The following is a 15,641-nucleotide window of genomic DNA, read 5'->3' on the forward strand; positions in this document are numbered from 1 at the left end:
TTGGCTTTTTTTTTCTGCTGAAGTTGTATTGCTTGAATAGCGCATCCTGTCCTCTTATCTAATTAACACCAGCCTCATGAACTTTTCTTATTACTCAGGTGGATCCCACACTAATGAATGTAGGGGATGGAGGCACGGTGAGCAGAGAGATCAGTGCTCCAAATAAAGCGTCTGCTAGCATGGTGGGAAATCCCCCCCAGACGCTCCCCCCTGAGTTCAGAGGAGATGTTGCTCTCAGTCAGCAAAATAAGACAACTCCAACAAAAGACTGTAAGACTGTAAAAGCCTGCCCGGACAACTACAACCACAGCCCCGAACTTTCTCCACCGCAACTGCCCAACAATGCACCAATGTCCGGCTTGGTCCTCACCAGCTCAGAAAAGAGAACAGACAAAAGAGCAGAAACCTCTAAGCTCAAAGCTGATGGTTCTGGGGTCTTCCCCACTCCTCAGTGGTCGAGTGGTGTAAAAGTTAGCCAGGAGGATTCACTCAGCCCCTGTCACAGCAATGTGACATCCAATAAGAAATCCCATTCACAAACACAATCTGTGCAAAGTGTCCCACCTGGGTTTCAGTGCTCTGCCATGTTTAAACCAGCCCAGCCTGTTGCCTTCCTTCCCACAGCAAATTTTTCCTCTCCACTTTGTAAAATGAATCTTCCACCAGCATTAGGTCAGATTGCAGCATTGAGAGAAGCCCCAGCCACGCAGTTTCAGAAAGAAAGCCAGCCTCAAAGCTCAGGTGTTGCTGGGCCACCTCTCATGCGGACCTATCCCTACCCGTTGTCTGTGGCCCGGACTCCGGCTGCAGAGAAAAAGACGGGCACGTCGACCTCAAAACTCAGATCTAACCACGCATCAAGTAAGAATGCTAAATCTGTTGGAGAACATAAATCTTTAGCTTCTGTGGTAGCCTCACCAGCTATTGCCCTACCATTGCAACATCCATCATTAACTTCAGCTGCACCCACTCACTACACCTTGTCTCCGACTGCTGCCATTTGCTGTGGCTCTGCTCTGGCCAACATCGCCTCACAGAGCAGAATGCTGAACCATGTAGAGAAAAGCAACAGCATAGATAAGACAACCATGGGCTCTCTAAAAACCACACCTCCTGCAACAGACGACCACACAGTCTGCTCAGTTGAATCAAGAGATGTACCTCTTGATTTGTCCGCCAAATCAAAACGCCCTAAATGCTTAAATGACCCTCCTGTTACTATGATGGAATCCCACAATAATGAGTCAAATCAGAGAGAATTTCTGAATTCAAAGAAGACTCATTCTGCAAATTACGGCTCCGCTCTGCAATACCCCATCTTACCAAACACCCACCGAAATGGATCTCATCAAAAGCAATTAAATAGGTCTCAGAATCACCAGATCCCAGAGGTCAAACCAGCCTGGGGTAAGGGATCTTCACAAGATTCAATAAAAAACATCCCTGGTACATATGTGGGAGTTGCTAGTCCAATATTGGCTTCTACTCTAAGGGGCAAAGATGGAAAAGGGACGTTTGTGGATGAATTTCAGAGTTTTGCAAAGCAGGAGTTTATATCTATAATTGACCAGGGAGAACATCTGGCCACAGGAGGAAAGAAGCCATCCTGTCTGATGAAGGGTAACCAACACACTCACAGTGTCAAGCATGTTAAAAACACCAGCACAACCATAACTAAGAACTGTCCCTCAAAAGGAGCCCTAACCACTGCGTTGTTAAGCTCAACCAATGCTCAAATTCCTCAGAAATGTGGGCCTGGCAAAACAGCGGTACCATACTCTGCTCCCCTTGTTAGTCCAGCTTGGCAGCAGGCATCTCATCTCACATCATCACATCAAGCTTCTTCTAATCATCGAAAAATCACACAAGGATCTCCAAAGACTAAGGGCACCGCAGTTACAGACAGTTGTAAGTTTCCAAGTGCCCATCACAGCCCGTCCAAACCTGAGGATGATAAGTGGGAGAGAATGAAGTCTCCTCTGTCTAACCTTGCGTCCATTGTAAAGCAGCAAGCTCTTGATACAACAACACTGACGGATGAAGGTAATTCCCAAGCATCGCCTGTTGCATCACGAAAAGCTGATGGTCTGAATACACTCACGGGAAATCAAGACATACAATCTAAGCATACCTCTACTTTTGAATACCCACCATGCTGGTCTGTGGAAAAGTGGCCTAGTGCACCATCTCAAGGGGATTTCACTCAAGCTATGAAAAGACATGACAAGGCAAATGCCGCTGAGCTTTTGGAGAATAACACTGACATGCACACCAGTCAGGGAGAGCACATGGGACTTCAGGTGAAGCAAGGCTCCTCAAAGCCCGCAGGCCAGTCTCATCTCTACGGGAGCAGTGCATCAACAAATGGGAACAGGATGGAGAGTAAACTAGCCCAGGTGTTAGAGGGGGAGATATTGAGGAAAGAAAGTGGGCCGTCAGACAGTCCTCCTGGTGACAAATTGGAGGGCATGGCTGCATCTATTCTTACAGGCCAGTGTGCAGGGGGAGGCGACAAGTTTGAGAAGAAAACAAACGGAACCAAAGAGGAGTCGCCAACCAAAGCAAAAGCTGCTGCCGTCAAACAAAAGAAGAACAGTCCTAAGAAGCCAGCAAAAGAGAAATCTCCAACAGATGCATTACAGAAGGCTGCAAGAAGGAAAAAGCAAGAGACAGAAAATACTCCAACCAAAGTGTCCCCTAAAAAGAAGGTAAATTATTAATTCCTATTACTCTCATTATTTCTCTTTGGTTAAATTTGAAGAAATATTTAAGGTAGCAATCGTCTTTTAAGAGTTTAAAGAGCGAAAAGGCTATTCAGAGCTCCCTTTCATATTATTAAGTTATGACTGATGGTTTCACTTTCGAGGGCTTATTGTGAGTCTCTTGCATCCTCTCTGTCACCACGAGAGGCTCATGATCAATAACCTCCAATAGAGCGTGCTCACTCTGTCCCCTGTGTTTCCCCATTGTTTCTGCAGAAGAAACAATGTGCACCTGTGCTGGAGCAGAGTCTGTCAGCGGGAAAACCTTCCCCTCCAACTAAAGAGGCGATTCCAAGGGAAAAGATCAGTCCCAGCAAGGCCGAGCAGCAAACCTGCAACAAATCAGGTAGAGTCTTTGTTTCTTCCTTAATCCTATAGCTTTTACATTTTTTACAAAAATGTAAATTTAATGATACTTTTATTTAGTTAAAAAAAGTTTTGTTGTAGTATATGGTTTGATTACTCTGGGTTCAGTTTCAGTTTTAGAGCTAAGTAACCTGCAGTCAGTGTCTCAGTCTTACTCTCAGCATAGAGTCTGGTGTGAATGTAACAATCAGATGTGATTTAATCAGTTCCAGATAGCAGTCCTCAGACTTTGGAGACTTCAGCGTCTCTCATTAGTCCCGCCGTATCCACCAAGGAGGCCGAAGCCACAGAGTGCTCCTTCCCAAGACTGAGGCGAAGGCGGCGGCGAGTTGATGACGCTCGACTTGACCTCTGGGGCTTTGCGACGCCCTCCCCTCCACCCCCGCCAATGCCTCCTCCCCCAATATCCCCTTCGCCCTCTCTGACTCTGCCCCAACCTGTTCGCCGTCCGAGAGGGAGGCCTCGATCAAATCCTCTGCCGGAACGTACGCTACAGGGCAAGGGAAAAACATCTGGCGCTGAGGGCGATACGCCATCTCGTAAGAAACGTCGGCGATGTCGTAATAAGAAGTATCAGACTGGGGACTACATCACAGAGAAAGACAAGCTGGAAGATGGAGAACACCTCGAAGAATCTAACTCTCTGATAAAGGATGCTGGAGTCCCAGAAGGTAGAGATCAGTTAAAAGTTATCCTGGTCAGAAGGTTAAAAAAGAAAAAGATTCACATATTACAGTATTAAAAGAGAATGACTTGAGAATCAATGAAGTTCAACATTTGAATACAGCAGCTGTTGAATATTTTTATGCAATCCAAAGCTCACTAAATGACCGGTAGTAAGTAGGCATCTAATCAGTTAATCAACTGACTACTTAATTGCTAAAAAATTATTTTCAGCTATTTAAATTATTAATTGTTTTAATTCATTTATTTTTCAAAAACATCAGTGAAAATAGTCAGAAGTGTAATTGAAAATAAAAATTATTGTTACTTGTTTTTTAGTCCTTCAAGCACATCAAACATTAGTTAGAAACAGCCTCACAAAAAAGCCTGAATCATTCTCTTTTAATACCATTATACATTAATCCTTTTTTGGCTGCTGACCATAAAAAGCGACAAAACATTTGGCTCTGTTGGCTCGTGACGAGTATTTGTCATCTTTTCTGACGTTTCATAGACTAAGTGATTATTCATTCTTTAAAAAAAAAAAATCTGATGAATGAATCGGTACAGACAATAATGTAAAGCTCTGTTCTACTCTGTGAAGTAGTCAGTATACATATACATATAAATTTAGCAACAAAAAACTAGTTTGCTGTGTATTCACTTTAATCTTTTCTGATGGTTGGTTTTAGTACAGAAGTAACAAAAATGACCAATTCATGTTGCTTTGATGTTTTTCTTCCATTATAATTCCATATTTATTTGGTCAAAATAGAGCTGAGTAAAGCTTTAAAAAGCCAAAATCCTCCAGATGTTATGGCATTTAAGGTAAATGTTAAATAAAATACACATATTCGTAGATAACTTAGTTACTCACAGGTGACGATGCTGGTTTTCCCTGAGTTCTGAGATTGTTCATGAAAGAAATTTCTGTTTAATGAATTTAAGAATGAATGACTCCAAACTGTCACTTAGCTTGGAGACTCAAGCTGTGTCCATGCTTGCTGCGCACTGCGTTGTCGCTGACAGCTGGTCGCTAGCAGACATTCCAGTCTACGGTTGCCAAGGTAACCGTCTAACGTATTTAATACCCTGTGATAGGTAGTCACTTCAGTACTTAGGTTCACAAAGGTTTTGCTTGGGACCCGCTCACATTGCGTCTCTGGCTGTTTTTTCGCAGTAATAAGATGTTTTAGCTCCGCTACCTTTGCAATAACTTTCTTCTGATTGGCTGCCCCTCGAAAACCAAAGATGTAGAGAGCAGGCAGGTGAGGGTGAGAATCTGTGCTCACAGCTACAGCTGAGCGCCTGGGAGGATGATGTTAATAATGATATTCCCTCTCGCTGACATGATACAGTAGGACTGTGCAATTAATCTGTGGCATGTTTAGTTCAGCTCCAGGCAAGATGATGGAAAGAGAGGCTTTGGTGAGTAGCAAAACCATCAGCTGTTAGGAATCACCTTGGTTTGGTTTTTCTGAAGAAATTACACAAATAAATTATGGTTAAAAAGTTGAACTTCATCGAGCAGCTCTGTCCCACTGAGGAAAAAGTAGAAAAGACTGTCTGAATCTTGAGATTTTGACTCACAGGTATTATTTATTTATGTATTTACAGATGTCATTATTTTAAATTTTTCCTATGTTTAATATATGTTCTATTCAATTAAATTCAGTTTTATCTATAGCACCAAATCAAGGTGTTTTATATTATATTGTAAGGTAAAACCTCACAATAATACAGAGACCAGCTTGGGGTCTGTCTGTCTATATCTATATATTTCTCTCAGAAGATCCACATCATCTATCTGTTAGTGTGGAAATGACATGCATCGTGAGTGTATATGTAGAGAAAAAGCTAGGACATGGCAGATTTGAGCATAAGATTGTAAAATCAGGGTAGAGTAGCTGGCAAACAGCAGTTTTCTTGTTTACGTGGATAAGATGGCTAAGCTTCCGGAAGTACCAGACAGTCTGATATCAGCACCTAAATTATTCCATTCTCCATGTTAGGCTTGGCAGATGGGGATGAGCACAAAGCTGCATCAGTGCAGTGTTGATAAATGAGTGGTGTGTAAAGATTAGGATTGTTGGTGTATCTCCTGTCTACCACTCAGTATAACGGCAGGTCTAATTTGCCATTACAGTTCCACAGGTGGAACATTGTCCGAGTCCCGCTGCCCCCAGTCCAGAGCCTCTTCCCAAGAGACCGTCAGTCACTCGCTCAGGATCGGTTCGCTACCAGGAGAGTGAAGAATCTCCAGAGTGCAATGATAAGCCTTCAGGGAAGAGGAAGTGCAAAAGCAAACACCTATGTGACAGTGATGAGCCGAAGGTAAGCTGCCGATGCTGCTTGTGGGAGGATAGCCCATCACAGATCATGCATAGTTGATAGAAACAAGGTACAATGGATATACAAGCTTACAGTGCCCCCCTGTGGCCTGATTGAAATCTATGTTTCTCATGTTTGTGATGGCAGCTGGAAGTTCTCTAATCAGTAAATCTGTGTTTTAGAATAAGACCAAACGCTGCAGTTTGGGCAAGAGTAGCGCCTCCCTCACCTTGGATGATGATGGAGCTGATGCAAAAGTACCAGTTAGCCCATCACCAGCTCCAAAAAGTTTGCCATCCTCTCCATCTAAAAAGAAAAGCTCGTCAGGACGAAGCAGCGGTCCAGATTCTCTGACCAAAAGGCCCGTTCCGCCAGAGGTTCGCCGGCTGATTGTCAATAAAAATGCAGGGGAGACGTTGCTGCAACGTGCTGCGCGCTTGGGCTATCAGGTACAACCCGACACGTTTACTGGTAACAGGAATTTTGACATCAGTGGAAAAAATGCATGATAATCTGACAGTTTATCTTTCCTTCCGGTGTTCTGCAGGACGTAGTCCAGTATTGTCTTGAAAAGGACATCCGGGAGGTCAATCGGCGTGATAATGCCGGTTACACAGCTCTCCATGAGGCGTCCTCCCGGGGCTGGACTCAGATTGTCCAGATGCTGCTGAACAATGGTGCAGATGTCAATTGTAGTGCTCAGGATGGAACACGGTGAGGCTTCAGGCAGCATGACAGTGGCTTTCATCAGAGACTTTATAACAGAGAGATGTGTTACTTGAAAAATCTTGAAATGAGATTCAACCACAGAAAAGATGGTGGTGGAAGTTTCTTAAAAACCTATTTAAAGATAAGCTTTTTAAAGACTTCATTTGGGGCATATTAGTAATTTTTTAAGATTAAACTGGGGATTGTCTACATGACATTTTTATGTCCTCATGACCATTGAAGTTAAACTATTTAGATAATGCTTCAAAATATCTGCCCAGAGGTCTTTCATTGCAAAAGTTTCTTCTAGCAGGACTCTTCTTGAGTTACTTGTCATATGTGTAACCTTTGTAATAAATCTAAGCATGACCCCTGGAAACAGCATGTATAACTAAAGTTAGATGTCATTGTCCTACAGTCTTCAATATTTTCTGTGTAATGTAAAGTTGTGCAAATGCTAAAAGTCTTTTGTGTTTTGTCTGTTCTTCCCCTCAGCCCACTTCACGATGCAGTAGCAAGTGATAACTTACCAATAGTCTGGTTGCTTCTGAACCACGGTGCAGACCCAACTCTGGCGACCTACTCTGGACATACACCAGTCAAATTGGCACATAGTGCAAGCATGAAGAAGTTCCTCACAGGTAGTTCACCCTTCATATTCACCTTTACACCACTGGACAAGAGATTAACAGTTTATTCTTTGTTAAATTCATTTTTTTTAATCATCAACAAACATTTGGTGACACAGCAAATGCTTTCATAAAGCTATTTAGAATGAGACGGGAAAATAAATCATTGAAGTTGTAACTTTACAGTCATCCATCAAGCAGTGTGTCAACACATTAGTAAACTCTGCGCCCACTCCCACTGCATCGCTTTTGAGAATTGAACAATACAGGTTACATGAAGAATACATAAGAATTTCAGTCAAATCTTCTTCCACATCCACAAAGAGCCTGACAGTTGTTTAAATCATTGTTTTTGTTGTCTTCCAGTTGAATTTGGTTGTGTACTACTAAACTGAAACAAACTGAGCTCATCAAATATGTCTTGTGACTGATTAGGTGTTGATTGATTTATGCTTAATCCTGTTAGGAATGGTTTGTCAACTGATATCACACAAAGCAGATATGACATTAGATAACAGTCCAGTGCACTTGTGAGTTGGAGAAAATCAGCAACATATGGGTGTGGCTGTGGCTCAGGTGGCTGAGTGGGTCATCTACAAACCTGTGGACAGATGCCTGCCTGACTTTTCCTGGTAATGTGCTGAAGTATCCTTGGGCAAGATGCTGAACCACAACACATCCAAGAGAGTGTTTGTGTGTTTGGATGTTAGAAAACAATTAGGAGACATCACTGTGTGTTTGTTATAAGAACCAGGATCCTTAGGGGTTTTTTTGTTGTTGTTTTTTTAAGTAACAAGGAGAATTTAAGTAAAAAGCTGCGGTGATGAGCTCTGACATGTCTGTTAAATTTGGAAGGACTTTTTAATAGATTGCTGTTCTGTAAAAACAGAAGAAAAACTTTTCTGAACAAATCATTTTTTGTGCCGTAAGCTTTTAATTCATTTTTATAAATAAGCATTTGGAAGGATGACATATGATTGCTGTAAGTTGCCTCCCTGGAATCAGTTAAAATCTGCTTTCCTCAGAAACTGTTCCCCATCCAAAGTTACTGCTTTGTGTGGCTGCAAGAAAAAACCCCAAAGCCAGCTTGTTATAAACATTAGGGGTGCAACGATACACAAAATTCACGGTTCGGTTCAGTTCGATACTTTGGTGTCACGGTTCGATATTTTTTTCGATACAAAAAATGTTCATGCCTTTTTAATTTATCATTTATTAAAATTATAAATATATATTTTAACTCAAAAGTACAGTTTTTAAATTTAATGCTGCTGAAATCTGATTGAGGAATCACTCATCTTTGGAAAAGAGAGTTTATTACAGAGAAATGGCTCTTTCCAAAATAAAAGCTATACTATACGCTTCTTCTGGGCTATATTCTCAGCAGCATATTAAACATATCAGGTCCCCATAAGGAGAATCCTGTGCTAACGGCTGTCTAAATGAGTCGGGCAAAGTTTGTAGCATGCTTGCTTGTTGTTTTTGTCTGCTTCCACTTGTCTTTGCACTAGGATGATGTCGGAGTAAATGTGCAGTCATATTCGTTGTGTTCCCACTAGTGCCGTCAGCGTTAATCCCGTTGAAATGACATTAACGCCATAACGCGGCAAATCTCCGTTAAGAAGTTACCGTGGGGGGTTGGACGGTGTCAACACAAGCTAACTGCGCTGACGCACTAGTTCCCACAAATTGAGCATTGCGTGGCACATCCGACATACTGTTTTACTTTAGTCCATGACTCGCTTACCATCAGGGTCATGCTTCACATGAAAACCAAGATAGTTCCAAACGCCAGATCTAAATGAGGGTGGGGGAGGTTCAATTTCGGGTAGCGTTGAGGCAGTTGCCATGTTGCAACGAGCTTAGCTTCTGTCTTGCCAGCTTGCGCTGCGCTCAGTGGATCTGCACTCGACAGTGCAGCCTAGGCGGAGTAGTCGAACGCAGATCCACTGAGCGCTCAACACAGACAGCATCGTAAGTTGATAAAATAAATAAAAAATGTTGTATTGTTCATACATATGCGTACCGAACCGAAAGCACAGTATCGAACGGTTCAATATCGATACGAGTATTGTTGCACCCCTAATAAACATGACCACTTTCATGCAATGCTAAAGGTGTCTTTTCAGCACTTTGCCAGGTTAAACAATAAATAATTCACATAAGTCAGTGTTTGCTTGCTGCTGAATCTGGGTAGCATATTAGTCTCACGTCGTACGTGCATCTCCAGGCAGTTTTTACACATCAACAGTGTTGAGAGAATAGAGTGCGGATATTATCCAGAGTTGCACCACACAACAGGAGATGGATGATGTCAGCCATGTTCTCACTGTACTGTCTGGTTGAGGTGAAGGGTGGCAGCTCAGATGAGCATGCACGAGGCAGGCCACATGACGCATTTTCACTCGCTGTGAATTCAGACTGTCAGACATCACCCCTGCCTACCGAGCAAACACCATTTACTGTCCGATCTCATTTATTAGGGCACTTTGATTGTCATAGACACAAGATTACTTACAATTTTGGGTTCTCACAATTATTAAAAATAATCAGGGTAAATTGTTTGCATTCTATTTCACAGTGAAGTTAGAGGTCCCCGTCTTTGTTTCGTCTTTCAGTTCGCCAAACTTTTAATTTTGTTGCTCTCTACGAGCTCACAATTACACTCCACCAGGCTGTGGCTTGTTTAGTTCAGCTCATATCTCTTTCGTTGTGTTTTATCAAATAATTTTTTGTAGAATTCGTGTTAAAATTTAATGAAAGCCACAGTAAAGAAGACAACTTGGTTATTTTTATTGAGTTTTTTCTGTAAGTCTGTGACTAGTGGTGTTAAATAATTGTGATCTCAGTTTTGACTAAAATAACTGTGTTTATATTTGCCATAATCAAGCAGCTCTGCTGCAGTGCATGTGTGAAAGTGGCTACAGATAAACAGAGAGATGAAGGCTCAGTAGTTGGTACAGAAAGACAGACATGCAGCTCTGATGGCCTGTTTTCTCCTTGCACTGGTAGCTGCACAGAGCTACACAATGGACCGTATCACATGCACAAGCTCTAACTTTGTTTTCTTTGCTGATGGTCTTAATTTAGTCCACTTTTCTTTCACCCTTATACCATTGTACGTTTTGCTTGGTCCAGAACAAGCACTAGCATCAGCCTTCATCTACATATTTCCACGTAGAAGTCATAACATGCAAACAGCCAGAGTCATAAAAAAAAAATAATACCACGTATTTTTTCTTTTCTCCAGAATATTTCACAGACCTGGAAGGCCGCAATGAACAGGATCCTAGTTTACCCTGGGATTTCTACAGCAGCTCGCTGTTCGGTGAGTAACCTTCACGCTGAACCTGTCAGTCTGCTGAATGTCAGCCCATTGATCAATCAAATACCCAGCTTTAATTTGTAAGCATGGTGGCATAAAAGTAATTGAAATTGCATTCCTATGCTGCTCCTGAGTCACAGGGAATGGAAGCCAGTTTATAGACTGGGCTCCAGCTTGACCACTGGCACGTGGAGGGGGTGTTAGCTTTGAGTATTAGCATCCGTGTTTTGTTGTAAACAGCCACAGGGAGCCTGTTATCTAGTGGAAGGAAAGCAGGATTAGAGTTGCATGGAAGGACTGAAGGAGACTAAAGACAAAGTGGTCTACAGCTTCTGAACAGTCTGAGTCACAAAAGATAATCAGGTTTTATAACTGCAGCGGTTTGTTAACTTTTAGTTTTTTTTGTTTTTCATTGAGTAATGCCAGCTATTTCAGTCATTTTATCAAAATCTGCCAGTCAATGGCAGCATGGATATTATAGTTGTCATTGTGCACTTTATATATCCACTGTAGAGGTTTGTATTTTGTTTCCATACAGGTTTAAAGGAGACTTTTATGTTCATTTCCAGTTCAGTGTTTCTATTCATTGACTGAACATGTGCTTCATCCTGCCTCTCCCTTTAAGCCAACTGTCTTCTAACTGGCGCGTATATATGTGTGTGTGTGTGTGTGTGTGTGTGTGTGTGTGTGTATATATATATATATATATATATATATATATATATATATATATATATATATATATATAATTTTTTTTTCTTCTTTTTTTTTCATCTGCTTTTATATTTGAAGCTGTGACTGACACCATGAAGTGTGTTTATGTGTATTTTTATATGTCACCAGTTGTATGTGTGCAACTGTTGGTATATACTGCCCACTAGAGGGCATGCAGACCTCGTTCATTAGTACAGTAACAGCCAGCTTGTCCGCTCTTCCTCCCTTTCTCACCTCAGTGAACTCTTCCCTTCACAGAGACTGACCAGGAGCCGTGCTGGGACTTCCTGCTGTCTGAGCAGAACCAGGAGTTGGAGGAGAATGTAACGGGGAAGACCGAGCAAGAGTCGGACAAAGATTGTCTTATGTTCGAGTTCTCCTCGGAGCCTCTGCTACCCTGCTATCACGTGCAGGTGTCATTAACACAGGGGTAAGTTCATAACGATGAGAGTTTACTGGCGACAAACCACACGGTAATAAATCAGATTTTTGGGGGGTGATACAATATCAGGCCACTCAAATGTCATCTAAATTTGGTCACCGCTCTGCAATATGCCTAAGAATTACAGCAATTTAGGGCAGATAGGCTATGATGATAGCAGATACTGATGGTTAAGACTTATAAGTAAACAGCAGTTGCTTCAGCTTCTGGTACATAAACATTTATTGGAAATGTACTAAAGATATCTGCATGATGTTCCAACCCAACATCTTTAATGTCATGAGTTGTTATTGTTCCTGCGTGTAAAGGGGAACAAGTACAGGATGATGAGAAATATTTCTGCTTTTTTGTCTTCAAAAACACAATATTTAAGCTTCAGTTTCATTGGTCAGGTACTTTAATTACTATCAGATGGTGATGCTAGTATGGGGAGATGTTATTTCTGCAAAGAAAACCTTAATAGATCAGGTCATTGCCTCAGCATGTGTTACCTTTGGCAAATAGGTTATGGGTTTAGTTCAGTTTGTTGCATTTTTGTAGGATTACTCAGAAATTTGAGGGATTTACATGGGGCATTTACCAGAGTTGGGGCTTGGCCCAGCTTAGTAATGATTTGGTTTTGAAGCTGATCTGGATCCAGGACTTTTTGGAAGGATTCTTAACCAGTGTGCAAGCGGGCAAAGTTGGATATTTCCCATCATTTTGGGGCAACCATATTTTTTTCAGGTTATGCCACTGCTTTGTGACACTTGAAACGATATGATACTTAATAAGTGTCTCTGTGGTGCATTAATATATTGTTGCTTTTGTTGTCTGTCTGGACAAAAAACTGGACTGTAGTTTCATGTTTGTTCATTTGACGACGCTTACACCTAAACTGCCAGCTCTCGTGTTGTGCATGCCACCTTCAGCTGATGTCTGATGTTTTGCTTTTGCAGTTTTTGCAACTGGTTCCTGCTGACGGATGTCCTGAAGCGCCTGAAGATGTCTGCGCGGATTTTCCGGGCGCGGTATCCACACTTGGAGGTGGTGAGTTTGTCGCACGCTGAGCTCTGGAGGCAGGTATCGGTCAGCCAGGTGAGCTCCGCTTTGGTTTCTCCCTACAAAAGCAAAACTAAGGAGGAAGAGAAAGAAGAGGAGGACGAAGACGGACTTGTGGATCTGGTGCGTTGTGTACCGGAGCTCCAGAGACTACTGGGTTCCTCGATTCACATCCTACAAGAGGACGAGGAGGAGGAAGAGGAAGCGGTAGTGACAAACACAGGGAAGCCTCACAGCCGATAGCCTCTCTTGAGCTGCGCCCCAGCACCACGCAAACTGTCATTTTGTCAGCCTTCCCTCCAGGCAGCAGCTCAGTGGAAACCTCTCCGTCCGTTGTAACGAGGGTCAAAGATTTTATCTCCAGCTACAGTAACGACTGACACTCCACCGATGACCTCTGACCTTTGGCAGAAGTCATCTGAAGGACCTGCACACAGGAGTTGTCGATGCTGGATAGCAGCTTTCAGGTTCCTATCTATAGGTATATTTGAATACATGAGAACTATTGAGTAAACCTTTTTATTAATTATGTATGTACATGGTAGTGTATATGTATATCTTGCCATCAGGGTAAACACATTTGATTCTATAAATGTATTCTTGTGGCAGAGGACGGATAATGTTTAGGACTTTTTTGTTTTAGTTTGTTCCTGAGGGAAAGCGATATTTTTCGACGGGAGATAATCCAAGGCTTTTATCTTGGTGAAGTCTTGCGTACAGCTAAGACGCTTAAGTCAGGGAGGCCATTGGCCCAGATGGTTTCTCTGTCAACCTGAGAGATCTGGAGACCTGCAGAGAAGAGATCGTGGCACATAACATTCAGACCTAATCACCTGCTCAGAGCCTCCTTTCCATTTTTCACTTCCGGTGTCCTCGAGATCATTTCTGAATGGACCTGATAATTTAAAGTGTTGATTTTTTTTCCTGTGCATTTCACATAGTGAGGCAGGCCCGCGAAAGCTGTTCCGGTCCCTGGTTGCAGTATCAAATAAGGCTGTTTCGGACATTGAGGCGCAGAGTTTGTTTACAGAACTGGACAGACAGTAGTCTTCTCTACGCGTCCTAATACAGAATCCTGTGGATCTCTCTCAGAGGAAACTTTCTACCATCTCTGGAGTCCAGAGGAGCCACGACGGTCCCCCAACTTCCCAATATGGTGTTTCCAGCTCCCAGAGTGCTTTGTGTTGCAGTGTTTTATTTACACTGTTTGTTGTGCTTAATTTAATAGTCATTAATATATTTGATCTCTTGTGTATCTGACAACCCTATCTATGAAAAATACTTTCTATGGTTGGTGCTTCATTCTGAAATGTACTTATTATTAGGATCCCTTTATTCTGAGATTTCCCTCCTTCATTCAAAAACAGTATTTCAAAAACAAAGGAGAAAAAAAAGAGAGAGAAAAAAAGCAAAAGTACAGTTTTATTGTACTGGTGCTACACTAGATTTTGTGTTGACAATCAATGAAGTTTTGGTTTGAAGTCACAAACTAACAAAAGATATTTAAGATGAAGAGACTTAAGGTGTAAAGAAAAGTATAGTTTAGTTAAAGAAAATGGGATACAACAAGTGTGAGATCTTCAGAGAGCCTTTTATTTGATTCTTTTATAAGAAATAAACAAGAATAAAGCATGATTGTGAATCACAACTTAATGTCTTTTATGTCAAATTTATGTATAAAGTCCAATTTTGACATATTTCCTGGTGCGACTAATAATAATGATAATAATACCAATATTAATAAGAATTTTGAGTCAAGAAAGGGGCTTCAACTGCTTTACAGTTGAGTTTAGCTCGGTAATCTTTTCCTCCCTTTGTTCAGCAAACAATAAAGCCCTGCCTGCCCTCGTAGTATCTTAATATAGCATTTGTATTTATTTATTGCACCTAAGATTATCCTGTAGCTGAATTGTTGTATTGTCACCTTTTAAGTTGTTAAAAAGTCATTTGTGTGCTCAAAATCATGAACAAGTTTACAGTTTAATGACAGCTGAGCAAACGGTGAGGGATAGTTTCAAAGCTGTAAACCACTCAGCTGACCTCAGCTTCAGTTTGTTCTGGTAACTTCTGTTTACAAGTGTCAGTGTGGGAAGGGATAAGTGACTGCATGCTTTCTAGCAGGCTGCTCTTTGACCCGTCCAGTGATGGTTGTTCCCATCATTGTGGGCTGCAGTGATCATGATTTTTTTTTTCTGGCTATTAACAGGTTTTTGCAACAACAACAACAACTTAAAAATGCTCATAAAAATAAATAACTGACAACAAAGAATTTAATTAGGTGGAAAGAATAAATTATTGACTAAAAAGGTGTGGATACACCTATTCTGTTTATACAGTATATGCTATATGGCAACCAATTTATAGCTATGTTTCACCAAAAATTAACAACATCACAGTAAAGAATATGGAAAAATGTGTAAAAGCTGTTTGGTTTTTACACAGCGGTTGATGTATAACTTCCAGGGGCGAATAATAATCTTTTAAAAACTAAATCTAACTGGATAACTGATCAGAATAATTTCCCGGGGTTGTTTTGACTTGCTTGTAGAAAGACTTTGTCACCCTGCTGGTGATCTGTTGCTGTAATAGTATTCCTGGTCTGTAACAGAGCTGCAGGTTTAGTCATTTGATGCTGATAAACAAATGTCAGCAAGTCTGTC

The 15,641-nt window shown here is 41.5% G+C and overlaps 1 protein-coding gene across 9 annotated transcripts in view; it reads left to right on the forward strand.

Moving 5' to 3' along the window:
- bcorl1 (BCL6 corepressor-like 1) overlaps positions 1–14,616 on the forward strand; it is a 34,555-nt gene extending 19,939 nt beyond the window's left edge. For 8 of the 9 annotated variants that reach the window (XM_004545734.4, XM_076875371.1, XM_023154837.3 and 5 more), the window contains 10 exons: positions 99–2,708; positions 2,979–3,108; positions 3,335–3,799; positions 5,938–6,125; positions 6,305–6,571; positions 6,670–6,836; positions 7,326–7,471; positions 10,710–10,787; positions 11,757–11,928; positions 12,879–14,616. In XM_004545734.4, coding sequence (XP_004545791.2) covers positions 99–2,708; positions 2,979–3,108; positions 3,335–3,799; positions 5,938–6,125; positions 6,305–6,571; positions 6,670–6,836; positions 7,326–7,471; positions 10,710–10,787; positions 11,757–11,928; positions 12,879–13,224 — 4,569 coding nt within the window. In that variant the 3' untranslated portion in view covers positions 13,225–14,616. The remainder of the gene's footprint in view (positions 1–98; positions 2,709–2,978; positions 3,109–3,334; positions 3,800–5,937; positions 6,126–6,304; positions 6,572–6,669; positions 6,837–7,325; positions 7,472–10,709; positions 10,788–11,756; positions 11,929–12,878) is intronic. The other variant, XR_013093679.1, reaches the window with a different exon arrangement.
- The last annotated feature ends 1,025 nt before the right edge of the window (positions 14,617–15,641 follow it).

Source organism: Maylandia zebra, linkage group LG2 (genome assembly GCF_041146795.1).
Source record: "Maylandia zebra isolate NMK-2024a linkage group LG2, Mzebra_GT3a, whole genome shotgun sequence".
NCBI lineage: Eukaryota > Metazoa > Chordata > Actinopteri > Cichliformes > Cichlidae > Maylandia > Maylandia zebra.